The following is a 17,534-nucleotide window of genomic DNA, read 5'->3' on the forward strand; positions in this document are numbered from 1 at the left end:
TTTCTGGGACCTTTTCCTTGTGTTTTGGAAGGCAAGGCAGCCCATTTAAATGAATGGGCTGCTGTGCTATGGTTCGCAAAATGCCAATAGTGTGAACTGAGCCTTAGTCTGTAGTATGCAGGTCTCTGCTCTTGTGTGTCTGTGCCTCTGTGCTCAGTCTCTCTCCCAGTTCCTTCCAGGTTGTATTTCAATGCAAAAAAAGGCATATTGCTTGTTTTTGCACATCAATGCAATTCTGTGCACCTCAAAATGCCCCAAAACACACTAATCTGCCTGAATCGAGCTACAAAGTATCTTCAAAACTTTTTTGAGCTTCAGGCATTTTGGAGTGGAGATGTGAACCACTACAATAGAGATGCTTTTTTTCTCCCTGAGTTGCTGGAGATTCGAGCCACAAAATGCTCAGGTGTGAATGGGACCTAAATGCGGAATCCAAGGTGACAATGTGGTAGCTGGCAGCAGTGGATCTGAATGGATAAAGGCCACACCCAGTGGGGCAGGTTGGTATGTGAATGAAAGAATATACAGCCTGTGAGTGTATTTTTAAATAAGTTTTATCTGGTTTTTATATTGTAGAGTTACCAGCGGAGGAGCCACTTGGTTTGATGCGTCCTCTGTTCTGCCATGACTCCTTAACCTCCCTAGCGGTAAGATTATTTCAGATTTTTGGTGCTGAAAGCGGTACCATTTTTTTGCATGAAAATATGTAATTTAGGAATAACTCACTGAAATCTGTCTAGTAAACATTCCGGATATGATAAAACGTGAAACACAAAATCATAAATTATAAATTAATAAATAATCATAAAAAATAATAATATAATAATAATAAATTTAATTAAATAATATAATCAAACCAAAAACACTGAAATTTGAAATATAGCGCCAAGTTCGCACATCGCTGAGCAAAGTCACAGAATCATTTTCAGTGTCTGATGACGAATTTCCCCACGAATCATTATCACTCAATGCTGCAAGTGGTTCTGATTTACTATCGCTGCTCTCTAGCTGGTCTAAAACCGCTTTTGACATAAAGGGATGCTTTTTGGACGCCATGGACTTTTCTAAGTTTCCAGGCCGAAAGAACAGTCAAAATGCAGGCAGGGGACAGGACAAAGCAGTAGGGACAAAATGTATGTGAAATGTTTTGAAACAGCAATGTTTTACTATGTAATAATAATTTAAAAAAAAATTTCAAATTTGCCGCCCGTCGTCACAGGGATCGGACCACGGAAGCCGGATGCCGGCATCGGCCGGAGGAGATGGCCGGGGACGCTGTGGGGGACGCATAGCGGAAGCGAAGGACAAGGTAAGCGCTGCAGGGACTCCCTATGCAACGCTGCATGGTAAGCCCGAGTGTAGCTCGGGGTTACCGCTTTTGGTACTGAAACTTTACCCCGAGCTACACTCGGGAATACCGCTAGGGAGGTTAAACAGTTCGGTCCCCACTGACACACCTGGTATAGACTGAAGGTCGCTTACACTTTTGTAACATAAAGCGGAAGTTCACTCTCTTGATGAACATTGACTATTTCCAATCCTTATGCTGCTAGCATTAGTAAATAGATAGGAAAGTATATCATATGTACTTGTTTTAACCTTTTTTTTGCATTCCTTCATGTACTTTCTGGTTTCCATGCCTAGGCAAATGATGTCACACATTCCAGGAGTCTTCAGGAGGGAAGGGATTGTTCTAACCTTAGCCAATACCTGAGCTAATGACAGATGAATTCCAGGAAGTACCTACTACATGAATGATTCTGCCCTTACTCAAGATATCCACTGCCAGAAATACCAGGAGGTGTTTTTCAAAATTATTTCTTAGCAAAATAAAGCATAGAGACATGGATATGTGGAGGAGTTTGTTTTGAATATTAAAAATGAATTATATAGCATTTTTTGCTCAGATGCAGTGTAGTTCCACTTTAAGCATTAGTATATCACCACAACATATCAGTATTCAGGAAATAGGCCACAGACTGCGAAATGTTAAATAAAGTGAGTATATTGTAATAAGGCAAGTTAAACACAAGGCATAAACCAGTAGGCAGGCAACTGAAGAAGTTTAAAGACACTGAACTAAATAGGGTAAACACTGGCCTATATTATGGCAGTTAATTATAATGCAGCAAACTTTAACCAATGGAAACAGGGTTAAAAGTATCAGCATTAGCTAATACACAAAAAGGTTCTCATATGCACATGATGCATACAGCCCCAATAGTGGGTATGCTTTCCTAACAAAAGGGTACCCCTGGAGGTGGCTGCAAAGTACCTGCCAACTAATTGTCAATATTAGCTAGCTATCGCTGGGGCCCTTCTTTAAGGTAGTGAACATGAAGCTGTCTCTTTAAGTGCAATTGATGGCTCATGGGCTGCTTTGACTGTGTGAGGCAAGGCATTTTATTCTAGATAGTTCTGCTTACCACTCACACCACACCACAACAGGTCTGGTCCAGATCATTTGGTGGCCTGCTGTCACAAAAGACTCAGTCCTCAAAATTAGGTCCTAACCAATCAGGTTTTCACTGATGCTGTTACACACAGCAATCGCTCTCCCCAACTCTGGTCTCAAGACGCAGCTCAGTTTCTCCTCTGGTCCTCACCAGGTCTGTCCTCTGGCTCTATTGACACAGCAAGGATACCCAGCTCTGCTCCCCATATTTCAGGCTCGGCTCTCTGTGTAGGTATTCACAGAAATAGGCTGATACACACTGGTTTCTCATATTGTCTGTCCTGATCTTTGCAGATTTGTCTGGAAAAAATCCTTATCTCCTTCTCTGGATGGAGGGAATCTTAGTTCAGAGCCCATCCACCTCCACAGCACAGTGCCTCCATAGCACTTTGGTTCCCAGGATCCAGTGTGCTTGCATCACCCAGATGGAAGGGGGGGATGAGCCGCTGCATCATTATAAGTTCCTTGCAGCTGATTGGTGGCCTGCTGTTGCTGCCAGAATTGAGGTGGGGCAAGTGGGAGAATAGGAGAGCAGCAGGATCTCATACAGCCCACTCTGTAGTATGCCAGTTGGCGGGTGGAGAGAGAAAAAGTTAGATGCATCCCTCTGTCTCTGTGCATCGGTGGTGGTGGGAGGGGGTAAAGGAGGTGAAAGGGCACTGAGCGATAAGCCTGCTCTTCCTCCTGAGGGTGACAAAGAGTGTCACACAGCTGGCAGAGCACCTAGCTACAATATACTACACAAGGAGAAACACCATTTTTTTTTTGAACCTACAGAGAGAGCTTGGAGGAGTGTCTGGAATCCCAAGTAGACACAAAAAACACCTGGACAGGAAAGGGTGCATTTACCTGCATTGAGAAACAACCTGGAAGAAACTGGGAGAGAGACTGAGAGGAAAGAAGCAGACACATAGGAGCAGAGATCTGCATGCTACAGACTAACTGTGAGCTAACATTTCTTTTTATGGTTCCATGCTTATATTTCTGCAGCAGAATGGCAGCAGGTTCTCATACTGAAAAACGTTTGCACATGTAAGAACAAGAAAAAATGGCTACGTTTTACTTTTTGCATCTAAATATAAACCCAGGGGCTACTTTTATATCTGAACACAAAAGTGCACAGTGCTGTGCAAAGATTGGAGGGGTGATCGCTAATGCCACACTTGATTTGTGTAAGTGCTTATTATTAGCAATAAATCTAAACTATAAGTAGCACATTATTTTGGTATTCACTGTCATACCATTTCTTCATATTAGCAAAATTATATTGCATAGAATCATTCTACAGGCAGGGCCAGCGCTACCACTAGGCGAACTAGGTAGCTCCATAAGGTGCACTGCCACCTAGGGTGCATCCACAGCTGCTGGTTTCTCTACTAGCCTGGCTGGGGAACATGAGGGGCTGAAGGCGGCCACCCTATACAGGGCTGGGGTGCTGGCTTACTCTCTGCTGGTCAACCTGGAGAAAGCAGGAGCCGCCCAGACCGGGTGCTGCACAGGAAGTCAGCAGCGGCTTGGCATGTGAGGAGCCGGTACCTGGGAGTCCAAGGACAGCTGGGTGGGAGGAGGAGGAGGCGTGCACCATATCCCCTTCCCAGTACACAACTCCTCCTCACCTGCTGAGCACACAATTCCCGGCAGCAGCATCCACACACCTTCTCTGCCCATCTGACAGTCACCTCTCCAAAGTGCTGCTTTGCCTGACAAATCACTTCCGGGCATGCTGGCCACCTCGATGACCTTGATGGTTTGGTGCTAGGTGACTGGAGCTGTCAGTGACTTGGTGGCATTTGCCCCTCCATCTCTGGTGATATCATAGCAAAGGAGAACCCTGGAAGGCTGGTGAAAGTCCCAGCAAGTCCACATATCCTCTGCCAGGACACTAATCTGCTTCCATAGCCCCTACTGCCCACTGAATGTGTCATGTCTAATGTATGCTGGCTGTGTATGTGACAGATAGTATCACTATTATCGGTAGTGTATTATATATTTTATACTGGTCACATATGTCATATTGCATACAGGGTATTATCCATAGGGCAGGATGCCCCTACTTGTTGCCACATTTTGTTTTTTTTTGGGGGGGTGCAAGTAGCTGGTCTTGCCTAGGGCGCAAAATAATCTAGCACCGGCCCTGTCTACAGGTATAATGGAATATGCAAAAAGTGGTGCACTGCTCCTTTAAATGAACCTAAAATTAAATCTCAAAATTCAATTCATATTCAAACATATATAAAAAGACATTTGGGGGAAAGGAGCACATAACACATGTTTTATATGTTTGATGCACTATTTGTGTATATACATGCACTTTATTGTTGGTTGTTCATATGTTTCAATATTTAGTTTACGGACACAAGTATACATTATTAAATTTTGAAATTTAATTTTAGGGTTATTTAAAGGAACAGAGCACCACTGTTTGTATATATCAATATTTCGGCGAGTACACTAATAAGGTGGTTGCAGTAGTTTCATACCACATATTTCACACAGAAATCCTTTATAGCAGCCCATGAGCCCATTCTATAACTTTATTTTACAGTTATACTAGATTGCCAGGGGACCATATCCTTTCAAACCATGTTGGACATCCATGAGCCTCTTATGCTAATTTCTACATAGCCTACAATTTATTAATCTGGTGATACCTAACAAACATCTGGTTGGATTACATACAGTATGTTGGGTAGCTTTAGAAGATAACTCCATGATGAAGTCCATGATTTCAGGATAAAAGGCTGTATAACTGGGCATTCCCAAACTATATGATAAAAGGTTCCATCATCATTTGGAGAAAGAGAAGATATTTTGCCCATCTTAAATAAGACATAGGGTGTATAATAAATGTAATAAAAGTATTTTAATTGAATTACCTGATCCTTAAAGGAAAACAATGAAGACATTTAGAAAATTAATATCTTTAGCCTTGCATCCTCTAGAAAATCAGGTATACCATTTTGGTAATAGGATTTAGTGTGATTAGACCTTTTAAATAAAACTAGTTAGTGGTCACATAATAATGCGTCTATACACTTTTACAATTGCAACAGTGCAGCTTCCTACTGATCAGGGATAGCTACTTGTTCCAAAGTCTGCCAGTATTTTCTCCCACTGAAGGTGATACTTGCCTTTACAACTGTAATTCCCCATAGAGGCTTATCTCCTGCTCAGTGCTCATAATAGAATCCTCTCTGAATTGCTGAAGTAGAAGAAAGATCTCATAAAATACTGTAGTTCCCGCATTTGCTGACATATATTTTATATTTTTATGACCATGCTTTATGCTTTAGTAGCACACTCTATATTTATTACTTCCTTGCAGGTCTTGTTAATAGCAGCCCCCATTCAGTCTGGAAAACTCCAGCTGTCCAGCTTCTATATCCTGCCACTTTTTCTACCATATTAATTAAACATGCCAGGATAGTACAATAACCCCCAAATTACCTTTTTTTGGAAGTAGATACCAATTTTTTGTCAAAAATTTTTGGAAATCAAGAAACATGCTGGTATTGAGGTGGTTAAAATAAGGAGATTGGTAAGGGGCAGTAGGTACAATAAATGTAGACATGGATGAAGGTCATCTACAGAGATTGGATGGGACTTAGATTTACTGGAGGGGAGAGAGGGGTGAAAGGTTAATAAAGCGATTCCTCAACCTTAGGAATCCACTGATACTCTGATATGGGGCTAATGCATTAATAATTCATTGATTCATTTGTTCCTCCTTCCTCCATTGTAAGAAGAAGGGATGGACACACACTACTCACATCTGTGATCACTGGTATTTGTCATGACAGTGATCATATGGAACAGAGACATTTGGATCAGCTCTGTACTCTCTGTATGTGAACCTAGCTGTCTGATAACACTTTGGTTCATAATCATTAATGGGGGCACTTGCCATCCGTTAGTAATTTCTGCAGTGTCCCTTCTTAAAACAGACCTTCACCCAGCAAATCACTTATAGCTCCCTGCACTACCACCTCCTGTGCAGTTTAATTTGGTGCCTATTTTACCTTTTTTTTGCTTGATTACTGTTTTTTCACATGCTGTTTTCACCTTTATTCTTGGCCCTCCCCACCACCAACATTCTTGCCTAGGTGAGAATGATGTATTCCTGCTGCCTCAGTCTCCTAGAATTCTATGTCACATATTCCAGGAGACTGCAAGGGAAGGAAATTACATTGGCTGGTGGGAAGAGCTGCACACGCCATTGGAGGCAAGCTTCCTGAACCTGGAAGAGGCAGCTGGCTTCTGATGAGAAGTACCAAGATGGAGGCGCAGGACCCAGACTGCTGCACCTGATCACAGGATTACAGCAGGGCTACACTGGATCAACTGGGTAGGTGAGAATCTATATTGATGACAAGCCTGGATAAAAGTTAATTGAGGTTTAAAAAAAATACAGAGGACAAGTGAAGTTCCTTGTTATCCAAAAACACCATAAAATTACTACAGAAATGTATTCCCTGGTTATTTCTCACATTGACCATTAGAACTCCCTCCTTGTTGGCCTACCTTTACATAAGCTATCACCCCTTCAGTCCATAATGGAGCTGCTGCCAGACTCCTCCACCTAACCAGCCATTCATTTTCTGCTATTCCTCTCTGCCAATCCCTCCACTGGCTTTTGCTCACCAAACAAACAGAATTCAAAATACTAGCAGCAACATACAAAGCCATGCATAAATATAGACCAAACTACACTGTACACCATCAACATTGTCTCAAAATACCAACCAGACCATCCTCTTCGCTTCTCCAAAGACCTCCTGCTTTCTAACTTCCTTGTAACTGCCTCGCTGTCCTGCAGGACTTTTCCATAGCCTCTCCTCTGGAAGTCCTTAGCCCAGTTTGTTTAACTATCACCTATTCTATCCACCTTTAGGCAACCCCTGAAAACCAAACTCTTCAGTGAAGCCTATCCTGCCTCTACCTAACAAACTGTATTCTTACTTTCTTCACCAGCTCATCCTACACAGCTATTACAATTTGTATCACCACTGATCTCTCTTGTACAGAATTATATTGAAACCAAACCTTCTCCCTCTATTTTGTAAAGCTCTGTGCAAACTGTTGGCACTATATAATTCCTGTATTATTATTATAATAAATGTACTGCAAAAATAAGGGTCCACTACTTCACTGTTCATAAATGAACAGTGGTAGATAAGTGGTTGGAGAGACACTGTCACTTTGCCCATATCTTTTGAAGATTTTCCCTACACTTCCTGTCCATCATTGATGAGAGGAAATCTCTGTAACAGAGCCCTGATTAACAGTAAAAACATGACAGGGGTTCTAATCCTTCCTTACTTCATTCAATGCTAAAAAAAAAAATGTTTTGACTTTATATACATTTTGGTTTGCTATGGGGTTCCATCACACACTTCTCATTCAGTTGCTTATTTAATTATGGTAGAATTCAGTCAGGTCTTTCTTTTTATTTCCCTTGTATTGACATTATTATACCTTGCAGATAACTGAGATGTGTTTGCTGCAGAGAGAAAGTTGCTGATTACTGATAGACAAAGATTGTATTACCATATAACGAGGAAGTGACTCATGCACTTACAGACTACCTTCTGTGATCTCTTCTCAGAATGCTCCATTCTTCCAGCAATAACACTTTGGATGGCTGCTTTCATGCTAACAAATTATAATATCTGCAATGTTTTCATGAAAACATGACTTAGATTTATTTTGTTGTTTGGGCTCCATTTATAATAAAATGTTATTTTAGATTTTGAAGGAAATACTATATAGTTTAAAAATACAATCTCATTTAGAATTACTTTTAAATATGATATTTGTGCTCAGCACTGTAATGGTTCAGTGAAGGCTACAAAATAACACTATACATCTGCTTGATCACTAGGATTGTATCACCTTTTTTTTTTTAATGATTTGTTTACATTCACTTTCTGTAACGACTATAGAGATTGTTCTGGAGCTTGTCAGGGCTAAATGTATTTCAGATTTACTCTTATTTTCTACATACTATAGACTTTTTTTCCTGTAAACAGCCATTTTCAGCCTGAAACAGCTGAAAACAGGCAGCAGTAGGTTATATGGAAGGCTATGAAGGTCTATTGCTTATTTCAACTTCAAAATTATCAATCATTTCAAATGGTTGTAAACCTCAGATATGAAATATGAGCAAAACATATCCCTCTATAGTGTGTACTTGTCTTAAGTAAAAGCACTAAGTGTCATTTCTGTGTGCTGCCTTCTGACAAGTTTTTTGTCACCAAGAGAAAAATGGTGACAGAGGAGGGACCTTCAGCAGATTGAAAACTTCAGCTCTGCTCCTGTAAGTTGTGGGGAGGAGGGTTTTCTCTTCCTTTCAATCAGCTTTCAGAGCTCTCCTCACTTCTGTAGTGTGTAAATTTTGGTTCTCTGCCCCCTGTTTTCTTAACTTTCAGGCAAACTATAAGTTTGAATGGATGAAAAGAAAAAGAGATTGCCGATAGACAGGCACAACTTATGTAGGAGGATTTGTGTAATCTGTTTGTATCTCCTGAGGTCAGTCTGTACTCATCCTCATCCACTAAAGAGCTCCGATCCTAAAGGTTTCCTCAGCAGTTTTAACCTATTTTTGTTCTGGCTCTCTTCCTGTTCAGCCTTTATTCAACTGTACATGACTCTATGACATCAGCACCGCTCTAGGCACCATTAAACAGTAAATGCAGGGAATTGTGGCGATACCCTACCAGGGAACAGGGTCATGATGCCTTGCATTAAGGCCTTGTTCACATAGTTACATAGCTACATAGTTAGTCAGGTAGGCACAAGTCCATCTAGTTCAATCAACAGAAAAAATAAATAGAAAACCTCCAACTACAGAAACCTACATCCACCCTTTTTGACCATCCTGGAATGGCCATTATCCGTAATTCCAGTCTTTCACAAAAGTCCCGTAGTTCTTCTGGGAACCTCAATCTAGCAGAGCGTCTGTCTTTCCATCCAATTAAACATGCTGGAAACCCCCAGCTATATCATAGGTTTTGTTTTTTCACCTGCTCCAATAGTGGTTTCAAGGATCTTCTCCTGGCCAATGTTTCTGGTGCTATATCTGCAAAGATTTGTAGATTTGTTTCCTCATATTTTGTCACTGGTATCCCTCCTATCCTCTTCCAAATGTTTGCCTTATGTTCATAGTAATCTCACGATCACATCTCTAGGGGTTTCATTTGCCACTCCATGGGGTTGTCCAACTCTTTCTACTCTGTTGATTTTCACTTGCTTTATTTCTAATCCGTCCAACATTGGATTAAACACTTTCCTCATCAGATCTTCTCCTTGGGGTACCTCTGGTAGACCCCGAATCCTCAAGTTGTTCCTCCTATCTCTGTTCTCTTGCTCTTCCATCTTATATAGCAATTTCTTTTGCTCCTGTCACATTTCTTCCAATTGCCTTTCCAGATTAGTTATTACTTGGACATGTTTATCCAATTTCTCCTCAGTTTCTTCCACTCATGATAATACTTGCCCCAGGTCTTTATGTATTACCACCATCTCATTCTTTATGGTATATTCTAATTTCGCAACTATTTCTGCTATTTCGGTTTTTGTAGGCATTTCTAGACTTTTTCCCTGTTCTTCAATATTTTAAATATCTTCCATCTTATATAGCAATTTCTTTTGCTCCTGTTGCATTTCTTCCAATTGCCTTTCCAGATTAGTTATTACTTGGACATGTTTATCCAATTTCTCCTCAGTTTTTTCCACCCGTGATAATACCTGCCCCAGGTCTTTATGTATTACCACCATCTCATTCTTTATGGTATGTTCTAATTTCGCAAATATTTCTGCTATTTTGTTTTTGTAGGCATTTCTAGACTTTTTCCCTGTTCTTCAATATTTTAAATATCCAGTTAATTTTCCATGTTTAAGCTTTCTTCCACTTGGCTCAGATTGGATACTCCCAATGACACTCTGGATTGCTCCCCAGTATTATTTTCTGTCATCCATCTTCCGCTTACCCCATGTTGTCTCTCTAGGGTATGACCCTCTGGACTTTTCTCATGTGGGGGCATATATTTTTAAATTGTACTTATATTTGTCTGGGGTGTTTTAGTCCCTCCTCCTTTTACAGGTTTGATCTTCATATCGTTGGTGTAATACTTCTGTCTTTATCAGTGCAGGCAAAATGTTATTTACACAACTTCAATAAGATTAGAATTGTGTTTTCCCTGCAGGTATTCCTATCTTTTCATCTGAGGTATATTAATACTAATTTGCAAAATAAAAATCCCCCTCCTATTTCCTCTTTCAGCCGTTCTTCTTTTCTTCTTCTTGTCTTTTCTGGACCCCTAGTTGACCCCTTCTGTAACTGCTTTTTCCTTTTAATGGTATTTGTCACTGACCACCTCCACTCCTTAACAATATTTATATAAACTATATTGGACTCATCTCTTCCCGTGGGGCCTCACGTACCATCTCCTCTCAGTCTTCCTCTCTTCACCGAATGCTGTTATCCGGGGTGCTAGACACTGAAAAGGCTCTCTGTCCTCCTTTCTGGGGTGGTCCAAGGTGGTCCAGATGGAGGGGGTCAACCTCCGTGGGGTGCAGGAGTCCCTATCAGATCTGGCCCTTCCCACATTGGCTCCTTCCTCTCCTGTCCAGCTGGCATCTCCCAGCATTCCTCCACGGCGACCACGTGGTCTCTCCCAGCATTCACAGCTCTATTCTCGGCCAGGATCCACCTCTCCTCTGCTCTCTCCTCTGCCCAATGACCAATGCCTTCTTTTCGCTGGTGCCTGCTCCACATCACCACTCCAGGCTGGGGGCTCACTCAGGAACGGTAGGGTGGATATTCCTCACCTATCTTAAATTTCCTTCCTCATTATTCTAGGTGGTTCTCCGAAGCTCCTAGATCATGCACCCTGACGGTGCCATGTCCAAGCCCCTGTTCCCTCTTAAGGAAAATATGGAGATAGAAAAAGGTAGATTAGGCAATTAGTTCCTAAAAAGATGATGTAACAGAGATAAGATGAGAGATGTAGGGGAGGAGTGGAGGGGAAAATTATGAATTTAAGAGAAGCATAATCTATCTTCCTGAATTTATTTTTTCCTTCTAAATAGGTTGAGAGTTATAGAATCTAGGCGGTGGATGGTAGGTTAACATGTACTGGATTTGTGACCCAAGGATTAGGGTTAGGGGTTTGGACAGGCATATATGGTCAGAGTTCCACCCTAAAAATGGAAACGAAAGTGGGATTAGGACCACAAACGATTCCAAAGGCAAGAATAGGGCCAAAGGGTTGTAGCCTCCCTAGCGGTCTGATTATGCCCATATTTCTGTGCTCAAACGGTACATTTTTTTGCATGGAAATATGTAGTTTTTTTTATTGTAGGCCTGTAATTTTTAGGAATAATTCACTGAAATCTGGCCGAACAAGAGTCTAGTAAACATTCTGGGTATGTTAAAATTTGAAACACGAAATCATAAATTATAATTTAATAAATAATCATAAAAAATAATAATATAATAATAATAACTTTAATTCAATATTATAATCAAATCAAAAACACTGAAATTTGAAATAGAGCGCCAAGTTTGCACATCACTGAGCAAAGTCGCAAAATTGTTTTCAGTGTTTGATGACGAATTTCCCCGCGAATCATTATCACTCAATTCTGCAAGTAGTTCTAATTTACTATCGCTGTTCTCTAGCTGGTCTAAAACCGCTTTTGATCTAAATGTATGTGAAATGGTTTGAAACAGTAATGTTTTACTATGTGATTTTAGTGAATTTAGTGATTGTAACTTCTACAATTTTCAAATTTCCCGCCAGTTCCATCCCTGTACAATTTTCAAATTTCCCACTAGTTCCGTCCCTGTTACGCCCAGATGCCGGTATCGGCCGGAGGACATTGCCGGGGACACTGCAGCGAGGACATCGCAGGAGCGCAGGATAAGGTAAGTGAAGAAGAGATCCTGGAGCAGCACTGCAAGGTATTCCCGAGTGTAGCTTGGGGTTACCGATTGTGGTGCTGAAACTTTATCCTGAGCTACGTTCAGGAATACCTCCAGGGAGGTTAAGAGAGGTGGAAGGGATCCTGATTATAGATATCTGTACTTCTTTCAGGGTGAATTTAGAAGTTGAAGAGGAAAGAGGGAGAAGAAAAGAAGAGAAGTAAAAGAGGGAAGGGAGAACAAGAGAAAAAGAAGAAGGGGAAAGAAAAAGGGAAAGAGAAAGGATAATATACAAAGAAGGGAAGTGGTTAATTTCATGACCTATAATGTAAAAGGATTGAATATTCCAACTAAGAGGCATAAGATTCTAAGAGAATTACATCAATGTTCTATTGAAGTAACATTCTTACACATGTATCTCAAGATACAAATGTTAAGTTATATTCTAAAAGCTATCCATCTTGGTATTATGCAGATTCACCAACAAAATGTGCTAAAGGAGTAGCAATTGGTATAGCAAAGAATGTAAGATTTTATATTGAGGACAGGTGGGTGGATCCTGAAGGCCGATGTTTGTTCTTGAGAGGAAAATTAAAGGAAATGGAATATACATTAGCAAATATTGATTGCACTAACAAAAAAACAATAGCTTATCTGGAGAACATTTTAAGAAAACTTTTGGATTTTAAGAAGGGTAAACTAATTGTGGCAGGTGATTTTAATTTTGGTATGGATCCCTGGATGGATAAATCGTCACGTGTACAGAGGTGTTGTCTTCTATTAATTATGTGGATGGATGACGATGACGAGTGTGCATATTTATAAAATGTACTTTTCCCGCAGCAACTAGTCCAACAGCTCTTTTCCAGAGAGATGCTTTTATTCGGATACAGATATTTGCAACAGATGACAGAAATCCATACTTGTAAATATTACAATGATAGTTCATATCAAACATCGAGATAATACACCGTCCAGTATATGTCCAATCTATAATATGCACCTAGGTAGCTTCCATGCTTGCAATAATGCAAGTTATGATCTATACCTGTGCTTCAATATTAATGAAAGGAAGAAGTTCCTCTCCCAGCCAAAATAATTTCCCTAGAAATACAGTTTACTGGAGGGGTTCCTGATTGACTGACAAAACACTTTTGCTCTTACATGAAAAAGATTTCACTTGTCATTACTATAGATAACAATTAAGGTCACTATAGTGTTTGCCAGGTAATCAAGTCATCCTTTCACCATATAATACCCCCTCAAGTCTAATTACCATCAATAAATACTTCTTGTATTGTCAAATCACATTCTTTATCATCCTTAACTGCCTCCCACCGGTCATATAAGGTAATGACGGGCGCAAGGCGGTTCTCTCGTTCTGGGAGGACGTCATATGACGTCCTCCCACTCTAACCGCCCGTGAGCAGCTCCAGGAGCATGCAGCGTGGCGATCGGTAGTGTGCTGTGTCCCTTGGACACAGCGGATCACCGATCAATGGAAAGACCCGAAGATGTTGGCTCGGTCATGTGATCAGCAGTGTCCAATCACAGCTGGTCGCATGTAAATAAGGAAATGCCGGTTATCAGAATTTCTATTCTCACGAGCTGTCACACATTCCTCAGATGGGACGTGTACACTGATCATCAGGGCACTGATGATCAGTTTGCCCTGATGACCAGTGTAGCCCCAGCAGTGTCACCTGTCAGTGTCCATCAATGCCACCTGCCAGTGCCCATCAGTGCCACATCAATGCCACATATCATGCCCATCTGAGCTGCCTTTCAGTGTCACCTATCAGTGCCAGTCAGTGCCACCTATCAATGCCAGTCAGTGCCACCTATCAGTGCTGCCTATCAGTGCCGCCTATCAGTGTGTGTCAGTGCTGCCTATCAGTGCGCGTCAGTGCTGCCTAACAGTGCCAGTCAGTGCCACCTAACAGTGCCATATATGAGTGCTGCCTTTCAGTACCCATCAGTGATGCCTGTCAATGCCCATCAGTGCTACCTACTAGTGCCTCCTCATCAGTGCCCATCAGTGCCACCTATCAGTGCCCATCAGTGCAGCCTGTCAGTGCCCATCACTTCAGCCTCATTAGCGCTCATCGGTGAAGGAGAAAAATCACTTATTTACAAAGTTTTATAACAAAAACTAAGAAAAAAACTTTTTTTTTCAAATTTTTCAGTTATTTTTGGTTTGTTTAGCAAAAAATAAAAAAACCCAGAGGTGATTACATACCACCAAAAGAAAGCTCTATCTGTCTCAAAAAATTGATAAAAATTTCATATGGGTACAGTCTTGCATGACCGCTCAATTGTCATTCAAAGTGCGACAGCACTGAAAGCTGAAAACTGGCCTGGGCAGGAAGGGGGTATAAGTGCCCTGTAGGCAAGGGATTAAACATGTAAACAATGTACCCTTTGAAATGTCTAATTAGAACAGGCTATTCCCCAAATACCAAGGTGACCTTACATAAAATTAACATAGCAAGGAGTTCTTTTGATGTGTAAAGTGGTCTTATCACTGGCCTGTCCAAGAATGAATATTATGTGTTTCAATATCTTCAATATATATATATATATATATATATATAAAAAAATATATATATACACATATACACACACACACACATATATATATATATATACATATACACACACATATATATATATATATATATATATACAGTGAAGGAGATATGTATTTGATCCCCTGCTAAGTTTGAATGTTTGCCCACTCACAAAGAAATGATCAGTCTAAAAATCGAATGGTAGGTGTATTGTAACACTGAGAGACAGAATAGCAGCAAAAAAAAAATAAATGCATGTCTACCACATTATGCACTGATTTGCATGTTCATGAGGGAAATAAGTATCTGATCCTCTGTCATAGTATAGAACAGAAAATAATCCAAAAAAGAGATTAGCTAAATTAATTACTGGAACAAGAAACGTTTAACAGGATGGCAAAAGAAAGTTATCAGTGGGGGAATAGACCAGGAAAATATTTAATGAGAACGATAAGAAAAAAGAATCAAGGAATTTTATAGAGAAAATGAAAGATGACTCCAGAGAAATGGCATATTCAACCACTGATTTTGCTAGTGCATTCCATAAATCTAAAAGAGGAGGGGGCAGAAAGTATTAGAAAAAAGGAAATATATTTAAAGGAAGCGAGATTACTGAGATTGGGAGAAGAAAGTTTAGTAAATTTGGAGGGGCTAATAACGCAGGAAGAAATTCAAGTGGTATTGAAGAGCACAGTGGCAGGGAGGAGTCCTGGACCAGATGGTTATACAGTGAGATATTAAAAGAAATTCAATGAACCAGTAGTACCTAAAATGTGTGTACATATGAATGCATTAGGTGAGGGGGTGGAAATGAGGGAGGAGTCATTGCAGGTATGTTTTCTATCAGGTACAGGCCAGTCAAGTTCTTCGAACCCAAACTCGCTCATCCATGTTTTTATGGACCTTGCTTTGTGCACTGGTGTGCAGTCATGCAGTAACAGGAAGGGGACATCCCCAAACTGTTTCAACAAAGTTGGGAGCATGAAATTGTCCAAAATGTCTTGGTATGCTGACACCTTAAGAGTTCCCTTCACTGGAACTAAGAGGCCAAGCCCAACCCCTGAAAAACAACCCCACACCATGATCTGCCCACCACCAAACTTTACACTTGGTACAATGCAGTCAGGCAAGTACCGTTCTCCTAGCAAACACCAAACCCAGACATGTCCATCGGATTGCCAGACAGAGAAGCGGGATTCATTACTCCAGAGAACACATCCCCACTGCTCTAGAGTCCAGTGGTGGCGTGCTTTACACCACTGCACCCTACGCTTTGCATTGCACTTGGTGATGTGAGGCTTGGATGCAGCTGCTCGGCCATAAAACCCATTCCATGGGGCTTTCTATGCACTGTTGCTGAGCTAACATGAATGCCACACGAAGTTTGGAGGTCTTTAGCTATTGACTCTGCAGACAGTTGGGCCCTGATTCACTATTGGGCTTGGGCGCATATTTATGGGCTTAAGCCCAATTTTCATGGGCGTCCGTCATTTTTTACCCTGCAACCTAATTCACTATTGACCAGAGCCCATAAGCAGATGCCCAATCTAATTCACAAAGAGACACACGCCCGAAATCAGACTCACAAAACAGACTTGCTAAGAAGCAAGTCTAAAACCATGAAAAATCACTGCAGAGACATGTTCACTTAGAAATTTGCTTTGCCAAATATCAGGACTTCACTTTAAACAATATCTGCTATTTCAAAAAAAATTAAGAATGTGTTAAAAATCGTTTTTTTGAAGGAAATCGACACAGTAAAAATCTAGACGCCCGTGCAGTGTCTTTGGCAGATACAACTGAGCATGTGCAGAACACATTTTAGACTTCTGCCATGGGCGTTTGCTTTTTAGCCACTGACTAATAGTGAATCTGATTGTGGATTCCTCTGAGAGCCGGCACTCGCTCGCGTCTATTGTGTTTAATAAACAGCACTCGGCATATCTTCATGTAATCTAACTAGATTTCCTTAGTTCTAGTGATTCTATTTTTGTTTCTTATCCTTTATAATTATTTCTGTAATGATTTTACTTATTTCAAAGGTCTAGATAATATTTATTTTGACAGCTGAATGTAAAAATAAAGGTCCACAATAAAAAAAAAAAAAAAAAATACAGCGTGGGTCCCCCCTCTCATCCTTACCAAGCCCTTCGGATCTGGTATGGATATTAAGGGGGAACTCCACGCTGAAATTTTAAAAAAAAAACAGCGTGGGGTCCCCCTCAATATCCATACCAGACCCTTATCCGAGCATGCAGCCCGGCAGGTCAGGAAAGGGGGGGGACGAGTGAGCGCCCCCCCCTCCTGAACCATACCAGGCCACATGCCCTCAACATGGGGGGGGTGCTTTGAGGCAGGGGGGGCTCCCCCCCCAAAGCACCTTGTCCCCATGTTGATGAGGACAAGGGCCTCTTCCCCACAACCCTGGCCGGTGGTTGTGGGGGTCTGCGGGCGGGGGGCTTATCAGAATCTGGAAGCCCCCTTTAACCCCCAGATCCCGGCCCCCCCCTACGTGAACGAGTCTGCGGTAGATGCTCCCGCAGACTCCTTCACAAAAAAAAAAGTGTGGTGTAAAAAAAACACA

At 41.1% G+C, this 17,534-nt stretch overlaps 1 protein-coding gene across 1 annotated transcript in view; it reads left to right on the forward strand.

Annotated features, from left to right (window-relative positions):
- The first annotated feature begins 412 nt into the window (after nt 1–412).
- LOC149454153 (uncharacterized) overlaps nt 413–17,534 on the forward strand; it is a 35,898-nt gene continuing 18,776 nt past the window's right edge. Inside the window, exons 1-2 of the mRNA XM_089687788.1 lie at nt 413–500; nt 577–647. Coding sequence (XP_089543914.1) covers nt 413–500; nt 577–647 — 159 coding nt within the window. The remainder of the gene's footprint in view (nt 501–576; nt 648–17,534) is intronic.

Source organism: Staurois parvus, unplaced genomic scaffold (genome assembly GCF_062004578.1).
Source record: "Staurois parvus isolate SC_StPar_1 unplaced genomic scaffold, SC_StPar_1.0 ptg000437l, whole genome shotgun sequence".
Classification (NCBI taxonomy): domain Eukaryota; kingdom Metazoa; phylum Chordata; class Amphibia; order Anura; family Ranidae; genus Staurois; species Staurois parvus.